This window comes from Solanum lycopersicum, chromosome 11 (genome assembly GCF_036512215.1).
Source record: "Solanum lycopersicum chromosome 11, SLM_r2.1".
NCBI classification, from domain to species: Eukaryota; Viridiplantae; Streptophyta; class Magnoliopsida; order Solanales; family Solanaceae; genus Solanum; species Solanum lycopersicum.
Genome location: NC_090810.1, coordinates 58,019,191 through 58,038,108, shown reverse-complemented (window position 1 = coordinate 58,038,108; position 18,918 = coordinate 58,019,191). Strand labels below are relative to the sequence as shown.

General features: G+C 26.5%; 1 protein-coding gene across 1 annotated transcript; it reads right to left on the bottom strand.

Annotated features, from left to right (window-relative positions):
- Window positions 1–525: 525 nt before the first annotated feature.
- Window positions 526–8,735, bottom strand: LOC101245618 (glucomannan 4-beta-mannosyltransferase 2). Its single transcript, XM_004250961.4, has 9 exons — window positions 8,139–8,735; window positions 7,219–7,317; window positions 6,393–6,645; window positions 4,417–4,527; window positions 2,898–3,034; window positions 2,265–2,378; window positions 1,474–1,673; window positions 1,189–1,386; window positions 526–1,067 (listed from the first exon to the last, which is right to left on the bottom strand). The coding sequence occupies exons 1-9, from the start codon at window positions 8,439–8,441 to the stop codon at window positions 908–910; spliced, it is 1,575 nt and encodes a 524-aa protein (XP_004251009.1). The 5' UTR covers window positions 8,442–8,735; the 3' UTR covers window positions 526–907.
- Window positions 8,736–18,918: the final 10,183 nt, after the last annotated feature.

Below are 18,918 nucleotides of genomic sequence, written 5' to 3'. Positions count from 1 at the left end.
GAGAAAAGAGAGTTTTTTAAGTAGACTAAAAAAGAGAAAATAGAGAAATTATTTATCTAAAAAAAAAACTAATTAAGTTTGTTTTAGTTAAGTTCATTAAATTTTTAGCTGACTCGATGAAAAAAAAAGTGACATTCTTTATTCCTCCGTAGGATCGTCCACTTTTTTACTCTTTTGGTGATTGAAGCCTAGACTATAGAAATAGACGTGAAGGGTCTTTACTACCCGAGATAAATAAAAAAAAAAGTGCCCTAGTAGTGAAAAGCAACAAATTTATTAGTCTATATACCTTTACTATTTCACTTTATTGGTATGAGCAAAAGCTAGTTAACCAATTAGAACCATCTGCACATATACTTGAAAATAATATTGTATACTATAAACAAATCGTTTGATAGAAATCTTAGATACGTTACCATGAATAGTGACAACATAACAACGTGCCTCGTGTGATTCCATTATTATGATTTAGATACGATAGAATGTTCATAGACTTTACCCTTATAACTTTGGGACACAGTAAAGTTTGTTGAATCACTTGTACCTCTATATATTGAAAGAGTCTTGATAATAATACATCCATGATCAAAGTAAAAGAATGCCAAAAAAGAAAAAGAAAAAAAACTGATTACAGAATTTGGCCATTGTTTGCCATTTTTCTAGAAATCTGAAGAGATGCAAAAATACCAAAAAAAAATAACTTACAAGTTCAATCAAAATATAATTTCACACAGCTAAAAACAGCACTCTAACAAGAGAGAAAAATATGAAAAACTATCTATTTGCTAATCCATCTACTATTTTTTTTTTCTGGTTCAATGTTCTGCATATAACTTATATATCTGTGTAGACGACGAAATAAACAATGTTGTTGTTTTCTGGTGCTGGTGCTGGTGCTGGTCCTCTGCTAAGAGGGGACTATCGTTCCAATGTAGCCGAATCCAGCAATGGTAAACGTTATGACTTGGAGAAACACGTAGACGAAGTACTGACGTTTACCATAAAGGACATCATATAAACCACAGAAGAAAAGGAATGCTGCAAATCCCAGTTCTTGTGGAAGAATTCTGTACAAATTGGAATAGTTCATTGTTAACAACTGAAGCGGATTTAGGACGAGTTGAATCATTTCTCAATATGCAGTAAAGTTTTAAACTATTTAGCGCGATGGAAGTTTTTCTTTCTTACCTGTCTCCGAATAGAGGTCCTCGAGCTTTCTTGACAGGTTTTGACTTGTCCTTGTTCTTGAGAGCATCACCTAGTTTCTCAGTGACAACCCATTCGTTAGCCCTCTTTGCTTCGAGCAAGCCAATGAATGTAGCCTTTGTTCGGTGGTAAGCCATAACGTTCTCGAAGAGAATCCAATAGAACAGTAAATGAATTGACCTGCATAAACCATAGCCAGATTAGGACATTGTGGAAAATGTTAAAACGAGGACGAAAAGAGAACTTGACGTTAGGATATGATGCTACCTTGGCGTTCCGACAGAGTTGAGAGTAGTGATGATGCAAGGAATGTAAATGGCAGCCCATATTGGAACTTCAACTTCAGGAACCAAAAGTGTCAATGGAAGAACGACGCAAAAGAAGAAAAACGTAACCATGTGAGCTATGATCTTCCTAACGAAGAAAAAGCTGTAGATCACGTAAAACTTCTTCCAGAAATTCACTCTCTGCACAAGCAAAACAAGACATCAAAAATGTTGATCGTCGTGATAATTGTGTTAACTTGTTCTCGAGTTGAACGTAACAATAGTAAGTAGTAACACCAAAAAACTATGCTGCTCGGACTATTTAAAAATGTTAACGTGTGCCTGTCACATCTAACATTGGTGCAACAGAGCCATTTGTTGTTCTTAACTTGAATGCAACTATATAGTAACACACCCACCAATAGTGCATTTTTAGGATATTGTGAACCTCGGATCCTCCAAAAGTAATGCATTTTTGGTTACTTTTGGAGGATCCAACAGGGGTGTGACAACATGTTCAAAGAGTTCAAGCAACAGGGCCCACAATAGTGCATTTTTGGCTACTGTGTTGGGTGTCAGATCCTCCAAAAGTAGTGCATTCTTGGCTACTTTTGGAGGATCCTATACAAGGGTGTGACAACATTTTTTGAAGCGTCCAAGCAACATAAATTACAATAGTGCATTTGAAGCTAAAGTAGGTGTCAGATCAACCAAAAATAGTGCATTTTTTGGCTACTATTAGATGATCTGACACTGGCCCAACAACATTTTTGTAAAGTCCGAGCAACTCACCTTGTTCCTGATAATTTCCATCACCATTTTCCTGAACAAATTCGCGGGGCCACACGACCATCGATGCTGCTGAAAACGGAACGCTTTGAAGGTACTTGGAAGTTCACTTTTCACCTAAGACAACAAAATTCAACTCATGAGTCACTCGAAGTTTACCACAAGATTCAAAAGTCTTCTTCTCAATTTTCTCAAATTTCGTGTCAAGTCAAAAAACAAACATGAAACGAACTCCGTATCAAGTCAAGAAACAAACAAACAAATTGAAACGAAATCCTTGTCAAGTCAAAAAACAGACAAACAAATTGAAACGAATTCCATGTCAAGTCAAAAAACAATCAAACAAACTGAAACAAATTTTGTGCCAAGTCAAAAAACAAGCAAACAAATTGAAACGAAATCCCTGTCAAGTCAAAAAAAATAGACAAAACAAATTGAAACGAAATCCCTGTCAAGTCAAGAAAATAGACAAAACAAATTGAACGAATTTCATGTCAAGTCAAAAAAACAGACAAAACAAATTGAAACGAACTCCGTATCAAGTCAAGAAACAGACAAACAGATTGAAACGAAACAGTTAAGTAGAAAATTAAAATAAAAACATAAGTTGGTTCATTGAGGAATTTAATCAAATACCTGGAGGTCACCAAGATAAACAAACTTCCATCCTTTAAGACTAGCTCTAACAGCAAGATCCATATCTTCAACAGTTGTTCTATCTTTCCATCCACCAGCTTCATCAATGGCTGCTATTCTCCATATACCACCAGTCCCTGAAAAAATTCATTCATTTTTCGTTAGACAGAACACTCTTATTATCCTTCCTAGATTACGAAATTACACTAAATATGTTATGGTTATTGTTAGCAGTATTGTCAATAATTAACTACACTTTTCAAAAATGTTATGCACGCTACTTTTAAAGAATCTAACATGCACCCAATGAAAATTTTAAATTGTTATAAGCGATAGATTACATTAGTTATGTTGTTAATGATGGTGATGTCGGTGATAAATGATACTATTACACTTTTTTAAAATATTATCACATTCGTATCAAATATTTCAAATGATATTTTCAAAAGAGACTAAAAAGCAACACAAGTAACAACTATTTTCCATTAACATATGTGAGGTAACTTAACTAATCAAAATTTGAACAAATAAAAAAAATAATCTAATATTTTAAAAAAATTAAAAACAATTTAAAAAATTGTGATCTTCTATCGATATATATCAAATAACTTAGCCCATTAAATTTGAACGATATAAAGAAATAACTTTTAACTTCTTATCTCCAATATATAAATAATAAAATAAGTAAACCATAATAACATACTCTCATGATTTTGATTGTACGTTATTGATATTTACGCTAAAAATTTAAAGAAATAATTGATTTATAATTATTTATTTTTTTTCACCATAAATAGACACTATTTATGTATGTAATGATTTTTATTTTTTTTAAATATTATTATTGAAACAAAATCAGAATAAAACATGTGAGAGATACTTGGTGGAAATTAAAGTTTCAATTAATAAAAGGTCAGAGTTTTAATTATAGATGGAAGATGAAGCATGTGAGATAACAGCTTGATTCTTTCATTGCTGCAAATGAGTTGTAATTAATTCTTTATCTTAAAATTAATTACAATAACTCACTTTATTAAATTCAGTAGGTAGTATACTTCTTTAGTTTCGTAAATTCAACTAATTAAAATTCGTGCTTAACAAAATCTATGTTAAAGATAAAATGCAAAGAAAAATGATGATTTTTTAAAAAATTTAAATCTAAAATCTTCGATTCAGAATGAAGAGGTACATTAATTCCAAAAATATGTTAGATTCGTGTCACAAAAAATAGAAACATTTTTCGAAACTCAAATCCAAATTCTTATGAAAACGTTTTAAAATATCAATATACGACTCACATCAGATAACATTTTTTGAAAAAATTCAAGCAACATAAAAGCTCATTTAAAGCTATGCTATTCAAATTCTTTAGAAAATTTAACAGCTCGTCAAATATATCAACCTTCTATGAGAGCCTTATATAAATGATTTGACTATCTACTCAAATAAAATAATATATTTTTAATTTAACATAAAATATAATAATATTTTAAAAAAATCCGAGACGATAAATACTCACCATTAAAACCAAAGAATGCATGAGTAGATGAGCCAACTTCTTGCTCCACTGTAAAATGATAATCTAATGACATCTCTTGCATTCTTGTCAATAAACACTCATTTGAATTCACTGCAATAAAAAAAAAATAAACAAGTTCAATACATTTTTTAACATGTTAATAATTAAATAAAAGGAGATTGGAAATTATTTAATTTAAAATCAAAATAAAAGCAATGATTAAATTATTTAGATTTCCAACATTACATTATAATACCAGCTGTCTAATTGTTCCATTCAATAATGGATCCAATCATAGATTAACAATTAAAATAATTATTTCTCAATTCAAAAAAAAACCTATAATATTTAGCATCATATCAAATATTAAAATTCTAACACCAACACTAATGACAAATAATGCGAAAGCTATTAAATTTAAATGAACTTATAATTTTAACTCAATCTTTATATATATATAGACAAGTTTACTTAATAAATGTTATAATTTTTTTAAATTAATAATATTTAAATTTTAAAATTCGTTTGTATCGAATAATTAATAAATTAGAAAAATGAAAGAATAAAAAGAGCTGTAAATAGTAAGTGAAGTGTCGGTAGAGTAAAGGAGGAAACAGAAAGGACACGTGGAACTGACACAGTGGAGGTCCACCAAGTGGACCCTGAGGCTCTGAGCACAGCATCATAGCACGTGGGGACACTTAATGACCAATCTACCCCTCCTACGTCTATCGATCTCATTCAATGCTCGATATCTGTATTAAAATTCAACTAAACTCGAAATAACATCGGAAGGTATCAGATTTTTGGGGGTGAAGCTTTTCTATAACAAAGGTTATTCTGTATTTACAAAAGCTCAATCTCAACACTTCTGATTAAAAATATTTCATTATGTTTCACGTTGTTCAACAAAATGACAAAACTACCCCTTTTATCTTCCAAATATGCGCCGTTAACTGCGGCAGAATTTAACAAACGGACAGGATAATAACGTCATTACACCCACCGTTAATGACGCTAATTGATTATGAATGCAAAATTAGTATTAAAAAAAAAAGACGAATATATAAAATATCTCGTATTCACATAAGATATGAAGAAAGATCAATTAAAAAATACGTGACGTAAATATATTGTCTAAATGTAAATATTAACTATAATTTTCACTATCTGAATTGTAATCATTAAGCCATACCAAAATAGAGTAACTTTTCTTAAATATTTAAAATTTTGAAGATGGAGAAGTCTTAATTAGTACAAAAGTGTATTATTATATTAATATAATAATAATAATTAAGTATAATGGGATCCTTGCTTTATTGGCCGATAGCCTATTAAGGGAAACTTCATAAATCAACATCATATTATTATAAGATAATAAAAATAAAGCAAATCCAATCTTAATTTCATAACAACTAATTTTATACTTTATAAATGACTTTATTGTGATTGATAGAAATATATTCAAACTCATACACTATCTTATATAGTAATTTTTAACTACTCAATCGCAACGATTAAATAGCAATAAATTCAGTATAATTTCATTAAAAAATCAAAAAAAAACATTAATTTTATAATTTTAATAATCCCTAACTTAAGAAAATAACCTATATTAAATATCTTATAGTCACAATTTAATGCATAAACATTTTTTAAATACATAAGACTAATTTTTTTTAAAAAAAAAATAATAGTGAAGTCCGTGATGTACGTTATTTACTCGTAATAAATAATAACAATTCCCGTGACTGATGGATTCTTCTTGGGACCCACAAAAAATAATGCAAAAAAAAAAATTAATTAAAAAAACCCAATAATTTACCACTTTTTTAATTAATGCATTTTAAATAATAATTGTATTTAATAGTACCACCGACACTTTCTTATATCAACAAATAAATGCCAATTAAAATCATCAACAACTACGTCACAATCACAAACGGTTAAAATAATATGAGATTTTAATGTCTTACCGAATCTCCATCGACCCTGAACAAGAGCTATTTCGGGGTTATGTATAAGGAACGGAATCGACCTACGGAGAAAATCCGGTTCGGGTCGAAAATCGGCATCGAAAATGACAACGTATTCGCAATCTTTAACATAATTATGTTTTAATCCTTCTTTAAGTGCACCAGCTTTGTATCCTCCTCTTGTTTCTCTAATTTGATACGTTATATTAAGTCCTTTACTTGCCCATCTTAAACATTCAGTTTCAACCATATCCTAAAAATAATAATTAAAAAAAAATCATTAATTAGTATTAATAACAAAATGAGAAAAAGTTCATTAAAAAAATTAATAATTAGGTGAATGGTTTTTGTAATTAAAACTCAACATTCTCAATTAATGCTAAATTGATTGCTTAATATTAAATTTAAAAAAGAGGGACAAAGTAGGAGTCAACATAAATCATTTTCAATTAACAAATATATTTAAGATAAAAAGATCAAAAATCAAAAAATTAATATATATTTAGATAATAACTATTGAAATTGAATTTTAAAAATACATATCTAATAATAAAAAAGTTTGAAGAATATATAGGAAGAAGTGTATACGTCACGTAAAGGTGAATTTTATTAGATCTTATAATATAAAAAGATTGGATTACAAAGATCAAGGTAAAAAAAAATATTAATTTTTTTTAATTTAATTTAGGAATTTTGTATTTGATGTAAGCTTTAAAGTGTAGTACAATGTTGCATAATTGATTGTACTTTCTAATGATTATGATGCAAAAATAATAATTAAAAATTTAAAAGGTTTTTTTTTTCTCTTAAGTAGTGTTTGGCTTACCTTAACAATAGGATCAGTAGAATCATCAAGAACTTGAATCACAAGGCGATCGGACGGCCACGAAAGGTTACACGCAGCTCCAATGGAAATCTTATACACCTACACCAAACAAGCCATTAGGATTTTTCATCTTTTCTTTTTCCTTTTTCATCCGATGCATGATATCCATTTTAAGAATCTCGACTATTTCGAATTCACATCAAATCAAATTCATAAAAAAAAAAACTTTCTACGAAAAATCTTATCATTTTCGACACTAATCTAAATTGACGACCCATAAAACTAATCAAATGGTGAAAAAACTCCCTATCAGACAAGTTCAATTCCACCCGATATCTAATACACGGATCCAAACTAACGTATAACAAAAAGCTACTTACAAAACTCAAACTCGAATTCTGTTGTAAAAGCCAAAAGAATCCTACTCATCAAACCACTAACCATAAATGTAAACATCAAACAACTTTAAACAAAACTAAAACAAATCTCTACCATTTTCCTATCAATCAAACACAACAATAACATACGTAAAATCGTATACCTAGGGGTTTAAAATCAACAAAACGCAAAACAAAAATCTCTACTTTTGTCATTCTAATCAGAATCAACAATAACATACTCAGTAAAATCACATAAGTGAAGTCTGAAAACAGTAGAATACATATATAAAATCAACAAACTAAAAACAAAAATCTCTACTTTTCCCCTCTCAATCAAAATCAACAATAACACCATACTCAGTAAAATCACACAAGTGAGGTTTGAAAAAACCAGAACACGAATATAAAAACACAAATCTCCATGTTTCCCCTACCAATCAAAAGCAACAACATACACAAAGTAAAAAAATCATATAAGTGGGGTCTGAACAGAACAGAACGGAACGAAAAAAAATAAATCAAATCAAAATGTTGTTTTACCTCTTTCTCATTGAACATGGGAATTTGTACAAGAACTTTAGGAAAATCAGCACTTCCAATTTCCAAATCATCATCAGCCATTGGTATCCATTTATACCTTTTATCTGGTTTTTTCATAAAAATCTTAACAAGAACAATGACTATTCCCATATATAATCTTTCAACAAATAACATTAATTCCATTACTATGCAAATGTACACTGCTGATTTCAACAATGGTACTAATAATGGTGCTTTCAACACTTCCCACATCATCCCAATTTGCCCCGCTATGTCCGAGGCAGTTGCTTGAACAGTCGACATAGCGGCGGCCAAAAAAAATTATAACAAGTTAAATTACACTGATAATATAAAATAATACTGCTCTGTTATATTTGATGATCGAATTTAATTCGGTCCGTCGATAAAAAAAAAACAAACAGAGCAGTATTATGACATTGTAGAGAGGGGGTAGTGAGTTTAGTGTGAGTGTGGAATGAGTAAATGGGGAGTTTTATAGTCAATTTTTGGACTTAATTTTCATTTTTTAAAAAAATTTCAATTATGACCCCTTTATTTTTTTTCTTTTTTAATTTCTTTTTTACAACTGGATTTGACAAATGAGAAAAAAAACTGTGTGTATATTTTTAAATAATTAATTAAAGGACCCAATTGACTGAATAATTCAAGATCTATATGAGTAGAAAAAGAATCTAAATTAGGAAAGTGATTAATTGAGAAATAAAAGGGAACTCTTTTGTAAGTTTCTATATAATTAAAAGGCAAATTAAATCACCTTTTGAATATAATAAATAGAATAATTTAAAAAATATAATAGAAAAAGCAAATTAAATCACCTTTTGAATATAATAAATTACCCTTTGAATATAATAAATATAATTGAGTAATTTACTGTTTTTTACATAATTTGTTATTCCATATGTGCAATTTTGTACATTTTCTTTTAAGATTGTATAAATAAAAGTATAATTTTATTAAATCACCCTTTGAATATAATAAATATAATGATTTGAAAAATATAATAGAAAAGGCAAATTAATTCACCCTTTGAATATAATAAATCACCCTTTGAATATAATAAATATAATTGAGTAATTAACTATTTTTAACATAATTTGTGATTCCCTATGTGCAATTTTGTACATTTTCTTTTAAGACGGTATAAATAAAAGGATAATTTTATTAAATCACCCTTTAAATATAATAAATATAATTATTTGAAAGATATGGTAAGAAAATGACTATAATTAATGATAAGTTTAAAATTATGTCTTAAATTTATAAAGTGAACAACTATTGTTGAATATTTTAAAATAGTATAATAAACAGCTATTGTTGGATTTGGAGGAAAATCCCTTACATAAATACATACAAATCATAACTCATTAAGAAATTCATTATCAAAACAGACAAATTAGAACTCATTGAAATGTACAAATAAAAACTCATTTATCAGAACTTGAGATAATTATTCTAAAATTCATAATTTGTAAAGGTTAAATCTAGAATGTGTCTCTTACATTCTGAATAAATGATATTCCTAGACCTACTTATATAACTCATTTTTAACTTCTTTTTTTTTTCCCTAATTTGTTACATACATCAAATGTCAATAAATCAACAATCATATCCTTAGTCACAAAATATTTATGATACACATTGAAGAGAATATTCTATGGTGAAAAAAATCACTCAATGTCCAATAACCAAATCTACAAGATCCATATAAAATAGATCTATGGCAACTAAGGTGTATTAGCTACTAGTATAGTGTTTGGTGAATTATTGCATATGCCCCATAGATGGGCAGATCTTGATTTTTGGACCTATCAATTATACTATTACAACTTCTTTGTCCCCAAAGAAAATAAATTAAAATATTGTCAGATCAATGCACAAAACATTTCGTTTACATATACAAAACATTTCGTTTACATATAAATTTTGAGGAAACATCCACTGTATAGATATAGTACTAACTAAAAGTTGAGATTATTGTAGTTGTTTATAAATTTCAAATTTTAAGAGCAGAGTCATGTAGTGTCAATGAGTTCATTCGAGCCTTATGACTCGACAAAAAATTACATGTTATTAAATGTTGAATTCTCTATAACTTTTTTTGTGTGTCCATTTTTTCATATCTTGATTTTTGTAATGAAAAAATTGATTCTAACACTGCTTAATACGTCTTTGGAAAGAGCCAAAACCAATACCATCAAAATATAAAATAGACTAATTATCCTGAAACAAGTAATGATAACTGATTTCATTGTTCGAATATGTGACTTATAGATAGACAAAATAATTTAACTTTTCTTTTAAGGCTTTCATTAATAGAAACAAAACAAGAACACTTGTGTTAGTCACTTTAAAAGTTGTAATAAGAAGTTGAAGAACAAGATTCATGTGAGGAACAAAGTAGAAGATAAACAAATGACTGACTCATAATTTGACATGAAGACAATAGGATATGATGTTCATTTGCCCACATCTTAGTTGTATTTTTTTAACCACCTATAAAATTATTAATCCATCAATAAAATATTTGCAATTTTTATAATCTTATCTTGTTATTATTAAGTTCTATTCATATAATTTAAAATTTCAAACGCAATAAGTAATTAGCCGTTTAGTCGTATTCATCTTAAAGTTGTACCTTCCAGTCACAATGATTATTTTTAACATAAATTGAAGGTCATTATTTTTTTTTAGTTTTACTCGACGTTTCCTCCTATAACAAAATCTTATGTTATACAAATTTAAAATTTCAAACCAATAAGTGATTGACCGTTTAATCATATTCATCTCAAAATTGTACCTTTCAGCCACAATGATTATTTTTAACATAAGTTGGAAGGTCATTATTTTTTTTAGTTTTACTCGATATTTCCTCCTATAACAAATCTTATGTTATATAAATTTAAATTAATTAAGGTATAAAATAAATATCGGAACACCGAGAAAAAAGAAAGAAAAAAATGGTTGTGTTTTTAGGGTTAGGCCATCACACTTCTTTCTTTGATTTTGGGGTAGGGGAGCTTTTTGTCGGTTGACAATGATATATGTATGATTTTTTTTTCAATATTATTATTATTATTATTATTATTATTATTATTGTATAAGTTTTAATCAATTCGAAATATATTTTTAAAAATTCTTTTTTCATTTTAATACATTAATCAATATTGATGTTCCATTTGCATGCCATATTTATTAAAAATTAATAATACAAAAAATTATATATTATTATATCCTCATTTACAAATTTAACACAATTAAGTATTTATCCTCATTTTCAAACTCTATTCAATTATACATTACCAATTGACATAATAAGGCAAATTTTCAATAAAAACATAATCATATATAGTGACTGATCAATAAATACACTCTAACTTTTATTTTCAATTTAAATATTAAATTACAACAACAAATAATTCTTTTACCATATTTTTTTAAAGAGGCTGCACAACTTTGGGCTTATTTTAAGGAGTTAGCTTTGGTAGTTGTGTAAAAATAAAAGTCAAAGAAATAAATAAAGAAAATTAGTTTTTTAAAGAGCTACATTATTATTATTTTTTGGTAGAAGGGGAATTTATAGTAATAATATTTGAGGAATTATTTTTATATGATATTTGATATTTGTTTTAAGATAAATAACTTTAAATTTTCATCAAGGAAATTGATTACAACATAAATATTCCGTCTTATCCAAAGACCAAAGTAGATCGATATCTGAGGCTCAAACTCGAGATTCTTTAATTAAATATAAAAAAATATTTATCAATCTATCATAACTTTTAACAAAAGTAAATTAAAAATATCAATTCACATAAAATACATATTAAGACATACAACCAAGAATTTAATAAATATTTATGTGGAATTGTTATTGTTATAGAACCTATAAACTTCAATAATTTTTCTTCATTAAAAATATATTTTATTTATTTATTATTATCTTATAATTGAAATACTTATTAAGAGTAATAATTACTTACAAGGATAAAATAATTTTTTTTCTTATGTTTCTAAAATAAAAAATTATCTTAAATAATTACTTATTAAAATTACAAACAAGTTTGTCTCAATAATTTAATTTTGCATTAATAGTAGCTATTTATGTGCATTGTGCTCGAATAGTCATACATTTTAACGGTCACTTTATGCATTTAATAATGGAAAATGAAAGAATGGAGAAAAAAATATCTATTTTTTTTTCAAACTAAATCCCTCAATGCAAATATTGTAATGGTCAAAATTATAATTCTCATCAATATTAAGGTACCAAAAATATAATTATTTCTAAAATTAAAATATTAAAAAGGACAATATATAACTTGACTTAACTTTTAATTTTTTGACTTTGTTACCAAAGTGGTAGACAAACCTAACATAAAAAGATAAAGTCTCTTTTCCAAAAATCATTTCTTCATTCCCACGCACTTAATAATTCCTTATATTTTCACAATTTTTTTAGACAATGTGCGATATATAATTATCCTATAATGAACTTAATATATATTGAAATATTTACTAATTGTTTTTTTTTTAGCTATAAATTATTATAAAGTGAAGATGGATTTTTTCAGTCGGCTGACTAAACAGAAGGATTAATATAGCTCAAATTACTGAATATAATATTTTTAAAACTTTAGCATAAATTTATAGGTAAAGGAATCACTAATATTATTATTATTGTACATATTAAAATTTTGTGAGACTGTACAATATATAATTCATTCGAGTTGGTATTCTATCAATTGTGTTCAACTCAAATTAGGATTTCTGAAGGCTAATCAACCTTAAACCCTAGTTTATGCCTATATAAAGGGTACTAAATTCTCGTATTAGGCATCTCGTAAATTCCATAAAGAGATCAAGATCTCGAGTACTACGCAAATTGATGGATTATTCATGTCAAATTTAAATCATCCTTGTTCGAGAAATACGCCACTAACGGCCCTCGAATCATGGATTAATCTTAGAAGAATAGAATCAAGGGAGGAACATAATTGTACTCGTTATCTTGATGAATAAAATAATGTCAAATCTAAATCATTCTTGTTCGAGAAATACGCCACTAAAGGCCCTCGAATCATGGATAAATCTTAGGAGAGTACAATCAAGGGAGGAACAGAATTGTACTCGTTATCTTGATGAATAAAATAATGTCAAATCTAAATCATTCTTGTTCGAGAAATACGCCACTAAAGGCCCTCGAATCATGGATAAATCTTAGGAGAGTACAATCAAGGGAGGAACAGAATTGTACTCGTTATCTTGATGAATAAAATCATATCAAATCTAATCATTCTTGTTCGAGAAATATGCCACTAACGGCCCTCGAATCATGGTAGAATTAAGGGAGGAACAGAATTCTACTCATTATCTAAATGAATAAAATCATGTTTCTTCATATTTTATTTGTATTATTCATTCATTTTCTATATGTTTAAAATTTGTTACAAACAATTATAACAAATAACAAATAAAAAAAATATAATTAATCGTATATTTAAAAACATAATAATATCAAAGTTAAAAATCTTAAATGATGAGCTCATAATGTCCAAACACATATATGATCCCTTTATATTGTTACGATTGTCTAATATGTGTATTAACTCCCGTTATAAAAATAAAATCAAGATATATAGATGGATCGACTCATCAATTCTCATTAGTTATTTAAATCGATTTACATACTAATAATAAAAATACTTATTATTAACGGCATCGTGAACATGTCCAAATCAAAATATGACTTTCGTTATACTTTAAAATATATATATTTTTTTCATTATACTTTTTTTTTTAAGTCAAAAGAAGAAGCAAAAAAAAATCAAATGTCGAAATAGTAATAATGAAGCGGGAAAATTGGCGTAATTTGCTGATTTATGCTTTTAAATTTATTTAATTAATTTTATCTTAAAGAGAGTCGTTTTCAGTTGTTAGTTAATTAATTATTTAATTAATTGCGTGCTAAAGATTGCCTAAGATAATTTTGAAATTGCTATTTTTCCTTTGTCTTTATTGCCTTTAATCATTCCTAAAAAATATAAAAATTGAAGATTTTGTGAAAAAGTAGATAATAAGTTTTTTGCTTACATAAATAAATAATAATAATCCATTACCAACCCTCAATTTATGGAAATTTTGATTGATAAACTTGTGGAATAAAAGTCTCCATATGGTCATTGTATAATCGAATGAACTCGCTTAGTCGCTTTTATGTAATATCTTGCAAATTATATAGTAAATATTAATGAATAATACATACTTTTAATTTGATTTTTGTGATTTATGGCTCTGGACATATAACATTTAAATAATAAGGAATAAATAGTTTGTATGATTTCAAATTTTAAAAAAGTGCTCTAAAACTTGTTTTTCAATCATCACTATCTTCTCCTCTTCTTTTTTTTTTTAGAATTATAATAAAATACAAAATTATTTTCAATTCTAATGTCATAAATTTGAAATATATTTGAATTAAATGATTAAATTCTCACATTTTTTAAAAATAAAAAATAAAGCATTTTAAGTTAAGTTAAGTCAAATGGTGACATTGAATATTCTCGATAAACAATAAAGTACTAGACGTGTTTGGGATATTATATTTCGTTAAAATAAAACATAATTTGGGGATCGTTGAACCTTGAGGGATCCTAAAACTCCAAATAGATCAACTTGCTTAGGTCAAACATTATTTCTTCCTTAAAAAAAGAATTTTTACTCAAAGTTTAACATATATTTTTATGATCGATTAATTCAAATTCATATTGAACACAGTCTATTACTTTAGAAGTCCAAATAATTTTTGCTAGAACTATGCAATTAATGCATTAAAATAGATCAAATTATCCATAAAATAATAATTCCAATCATAACTCATCTTTTTAAATCAAACCACTCTAAGGATAAGTAAATAATTGCATTTGCACTTGATCAACTATATAATTAAAATAATTATTTCATTCCCCCTCTTAGCATGACAAACTTGTAGGTGAAGTAGCCTAGGGTTCTCATAATTAAGCAATGTATTGTGATCTATTATTTCAACTTTTTTTAATGGACACAAAGCTCCATGAAACTATCAAAACCTAATTTTATGCAAAAGTGATGAAAGAAAATGATGTTTTTTTAAAAAAAATATATGTTTGGCCAAAACCTAGACAAGCTTGCTCATAAGTCATAAGTACCAACTTTTGTCCAATTTATAGTCAATTTTTCTTTACTTGAAAAACTTATATCATTGAATTATTCATAGCAAAAGAAAAAATCCTTTTTATGTTTCTTTACAATGTGCTATTCGAAGAAAATATTTGAACGATAACATACAGAGTTTAATTTATAAGTGAAAGTTCAAAAATGATGGAATATAGTCTTGTATATATATTTTACCTCTATATTTATGAAAAAAAAAAGATGATTTTTTTTTATATACCACTCACAATAAATCTCAAATAATGTTTAGAAATAACTTATTAGAAAGACTACAAGAAATAAAGTAAATTTATGAGTTGGGTCTATGAAGTAAAATTTGATCAAGTCTGAATTCACATATTGCAGAATTTATTTTTAAAAAGAATACTTTCAACATAATTCTTTTTATTCTTAAAAGCTCAAATTTAAAATCTTTAATCGAAATAAAAAAAATACAATTATCATACTCAATGTTATTTATCAAATAAAATAAATAGCTACAAACAAACTCAAATAGAAAGTATTAGCAAACAATAAGTAATAATAACATGTATGAGGTGGCACAAGATCCTAGACTAAAATAGTGAAATAAATTAAGAAATACACATAAAGTATATATAATAATTAATAAAAACAAAAAATTGCCTATTCATGAAGCTTCTATATATCCAAGAAAAAAAATACAAGGACTTATTACTTTATTTTTTGTTTTCTTGTGAAATTAATTATATTTATTAGTAAAAAGCTACAAACTTATAATCTGTCAAACATTTGTTCTCATTAGTAGATTATTGGATTCTTTTTTCCATCTTTGGATTCTCCTTTCCCATTTTTTTTTAATTTAAAGAATTAAATTAAGCAGTTATTGACTTAATTGTTTGAATTAAAATTAACCAGCACAATACAAAATACATGTATAGTATAATTTGACTTGACTATTATGTATAAAGATATTTATATGTGGAATAAGAGGTAATAATTGAATTTTTTTAAATGTGAGATTACTTTTATATATTTGCTAGAAGTTTTAATTCAAAATTATTTACATATAATCTATTATTTTTTATTTTACGCTCTTTATGAATAATAATTTCGAGATAAAACAACGAAATGATACATTTTCCCTTTTCTAAAGCATTTTAGCCAAACCCTATTTAAAAAGTCATCAAGATTAAAATTGAAGATAAGTTTTTTATTTAAGTTCATTCGATTCATAATTAAATAAATTATTTATAATAATATTTATATCCACTCAATAATTTTATTTATTTATTTTCATATTATAATGACATAATACATATATTAGATCCTAAACTTGGTTTCAAATTTTAACTTTGACCTTTAATTTTCATAATACACAAACAGATACTTTAATTATCCAACTTTTAAATAAATAAACACACGAGCCGTACATGACACAATACACATAGGACACCACGTATGACAAAAAATGACATGCAGGACATGTGTGTCTATTTGTTCGTCTTCAAAGTTGAAGGACAAAAATGTGAATTGTAGCCAAATTAAAGAGCATATTTATGTATTATGCCTATTATAATTCACATCCAACTTATTCACCAACCAAACGACCTCATGAATTTTAACTCTTTATTAGTTTGAATTTAATTATTTTAGGGTTTTCCTATAGAGGGAGGTTGAGAGAATTAATAAAATGTGGGACAACCTAATAATAGAAGAGAATTTTATAATTAAACTTCTTTTCCTATAATAATAATAATATGGGACAACATGTACATCAAGGAAAATATTTCATATTTAGATCTTTGTACAAAAAAAATGATTTTGACACCAAACAAGAATATATATATATATATATATATATATATTATTTTATTTTTTGCATAAATGGCCCTTTTTTTTCTCTCATAAAGAGTAATTAATATATGGAACTTTTTAAAATTCTTTAGCTATGATTTTTTTTCTTTTTATATTAGATGATGATTGAAACTTTAAATTCGTTAACCGTCGATATTTTAGAAGCGTCTTTAATAAGAAACATTTTATAACCCTAAATTGAGATATTTTTTAAATACAAATCTAAATGAATCGGAATTTATCGCTAAACTATATTTAATACTGAAATATAACATGATTTTAATAAAAAAATTTATAGTTGAATAACTAAATTATTAGCGATAAACTATCATAAAATTCTGTTAGCTACGAGAAATTTACTCGTTAATTAAAATAATATATGAGAATTAGTTAGGTAACACGTACATTTTTTCATTATAATTATTATTCTCTAACTTTTGTTTGTTCTATTTTTTTTTTCTTTTTATGGTGGGGTGGGGGTGGGGGTGGGGGTTTTGTATTATATTCTGCCGACAGTTCGGTTATATTTCAATTTCACTATTATTTCACTTTAACCAATAAATTAAATAAAGTAGTAGAAAAAAAAAACATTAACATTAACTAAAGTCAAAAATTATATTTTATGTTACTTGTAAGATTAATTATTCAACAGCACATATATAATATTTTATTTTATTTTTTCTGATAGGATATTCTTTTAAAATATTCTAAAAATTCTTAAACATATTTTTGAGAGTGTAATTAAGAGGTCAGAAACAAGTTGTACTATACTATATTAATTAATAATAATTTGATAAAATTAATTCCATCTAGAATTAATTAACTATATTTGCTTGTATCGAAAATGTATACAGAAAATTTTATCTGATGTGTCCAGTTGTCCACGTTACCCATCAATAATGTGTAAATGAAGTAATAGTATGTTATACGTATATGGACATTAATCGAATTTTTTTACGATTTTTAAAATTTAATTCATATAACATTTAAATGAACGTAGCGAATATTTCAACTAGGGCTGTGTATCGGTCGGTTCGATTCGGTTTTGAAGTTTATCGCGTTGTCTTATTGATTATTGGTTTGTAGGGATGCTAAATCGTTATAGATCTATTAAGATATTGGTTTATCCGTTTTTATCTTTATCGGTTCGGTTATCGTTTAACCGTTAAGATTTTACACAAAAGAAAAAATATTGAAAATCACTTAGAAACAAGGTGACAATAAAAAACAAACAATTTTATATTGTTGAATAACCAAGTGCTTGTGACAATAAAAAATAAAAATAGGAAATTAAACTCTAACGTCGAGGACTTTATATACAAAATGGTATAAATATTATTATTTAATTTACTATCGGGTTATCAGTTAACCCGTTAAGAAGAAACTTCAAACCGTTAAGAATCAATAATCCGATAAGAAAAAAATCAAAATCATTACCAAAACCACTAAATCAATAACCCAATACTATAAACCAACAACTTTTTTATCGACTAACTTTTATTCATCCAGCGACGATACATATTATAAATTTCGATTTTTATCAAAAAAATCTTTTTTAGAATATTCTCAAATTGTATACCCCATAAACTCAAATACATAAAATGTTATATTTCTTTGTATTTATCAAAAATATAAATAAAAAAAAACTAGAATTTAATTGGTAGGCCAATAGGATATCAAAAACATGTTGAAATTGCATGGAAATTTGTGATAATTTGTCGGTTATAATTTATAT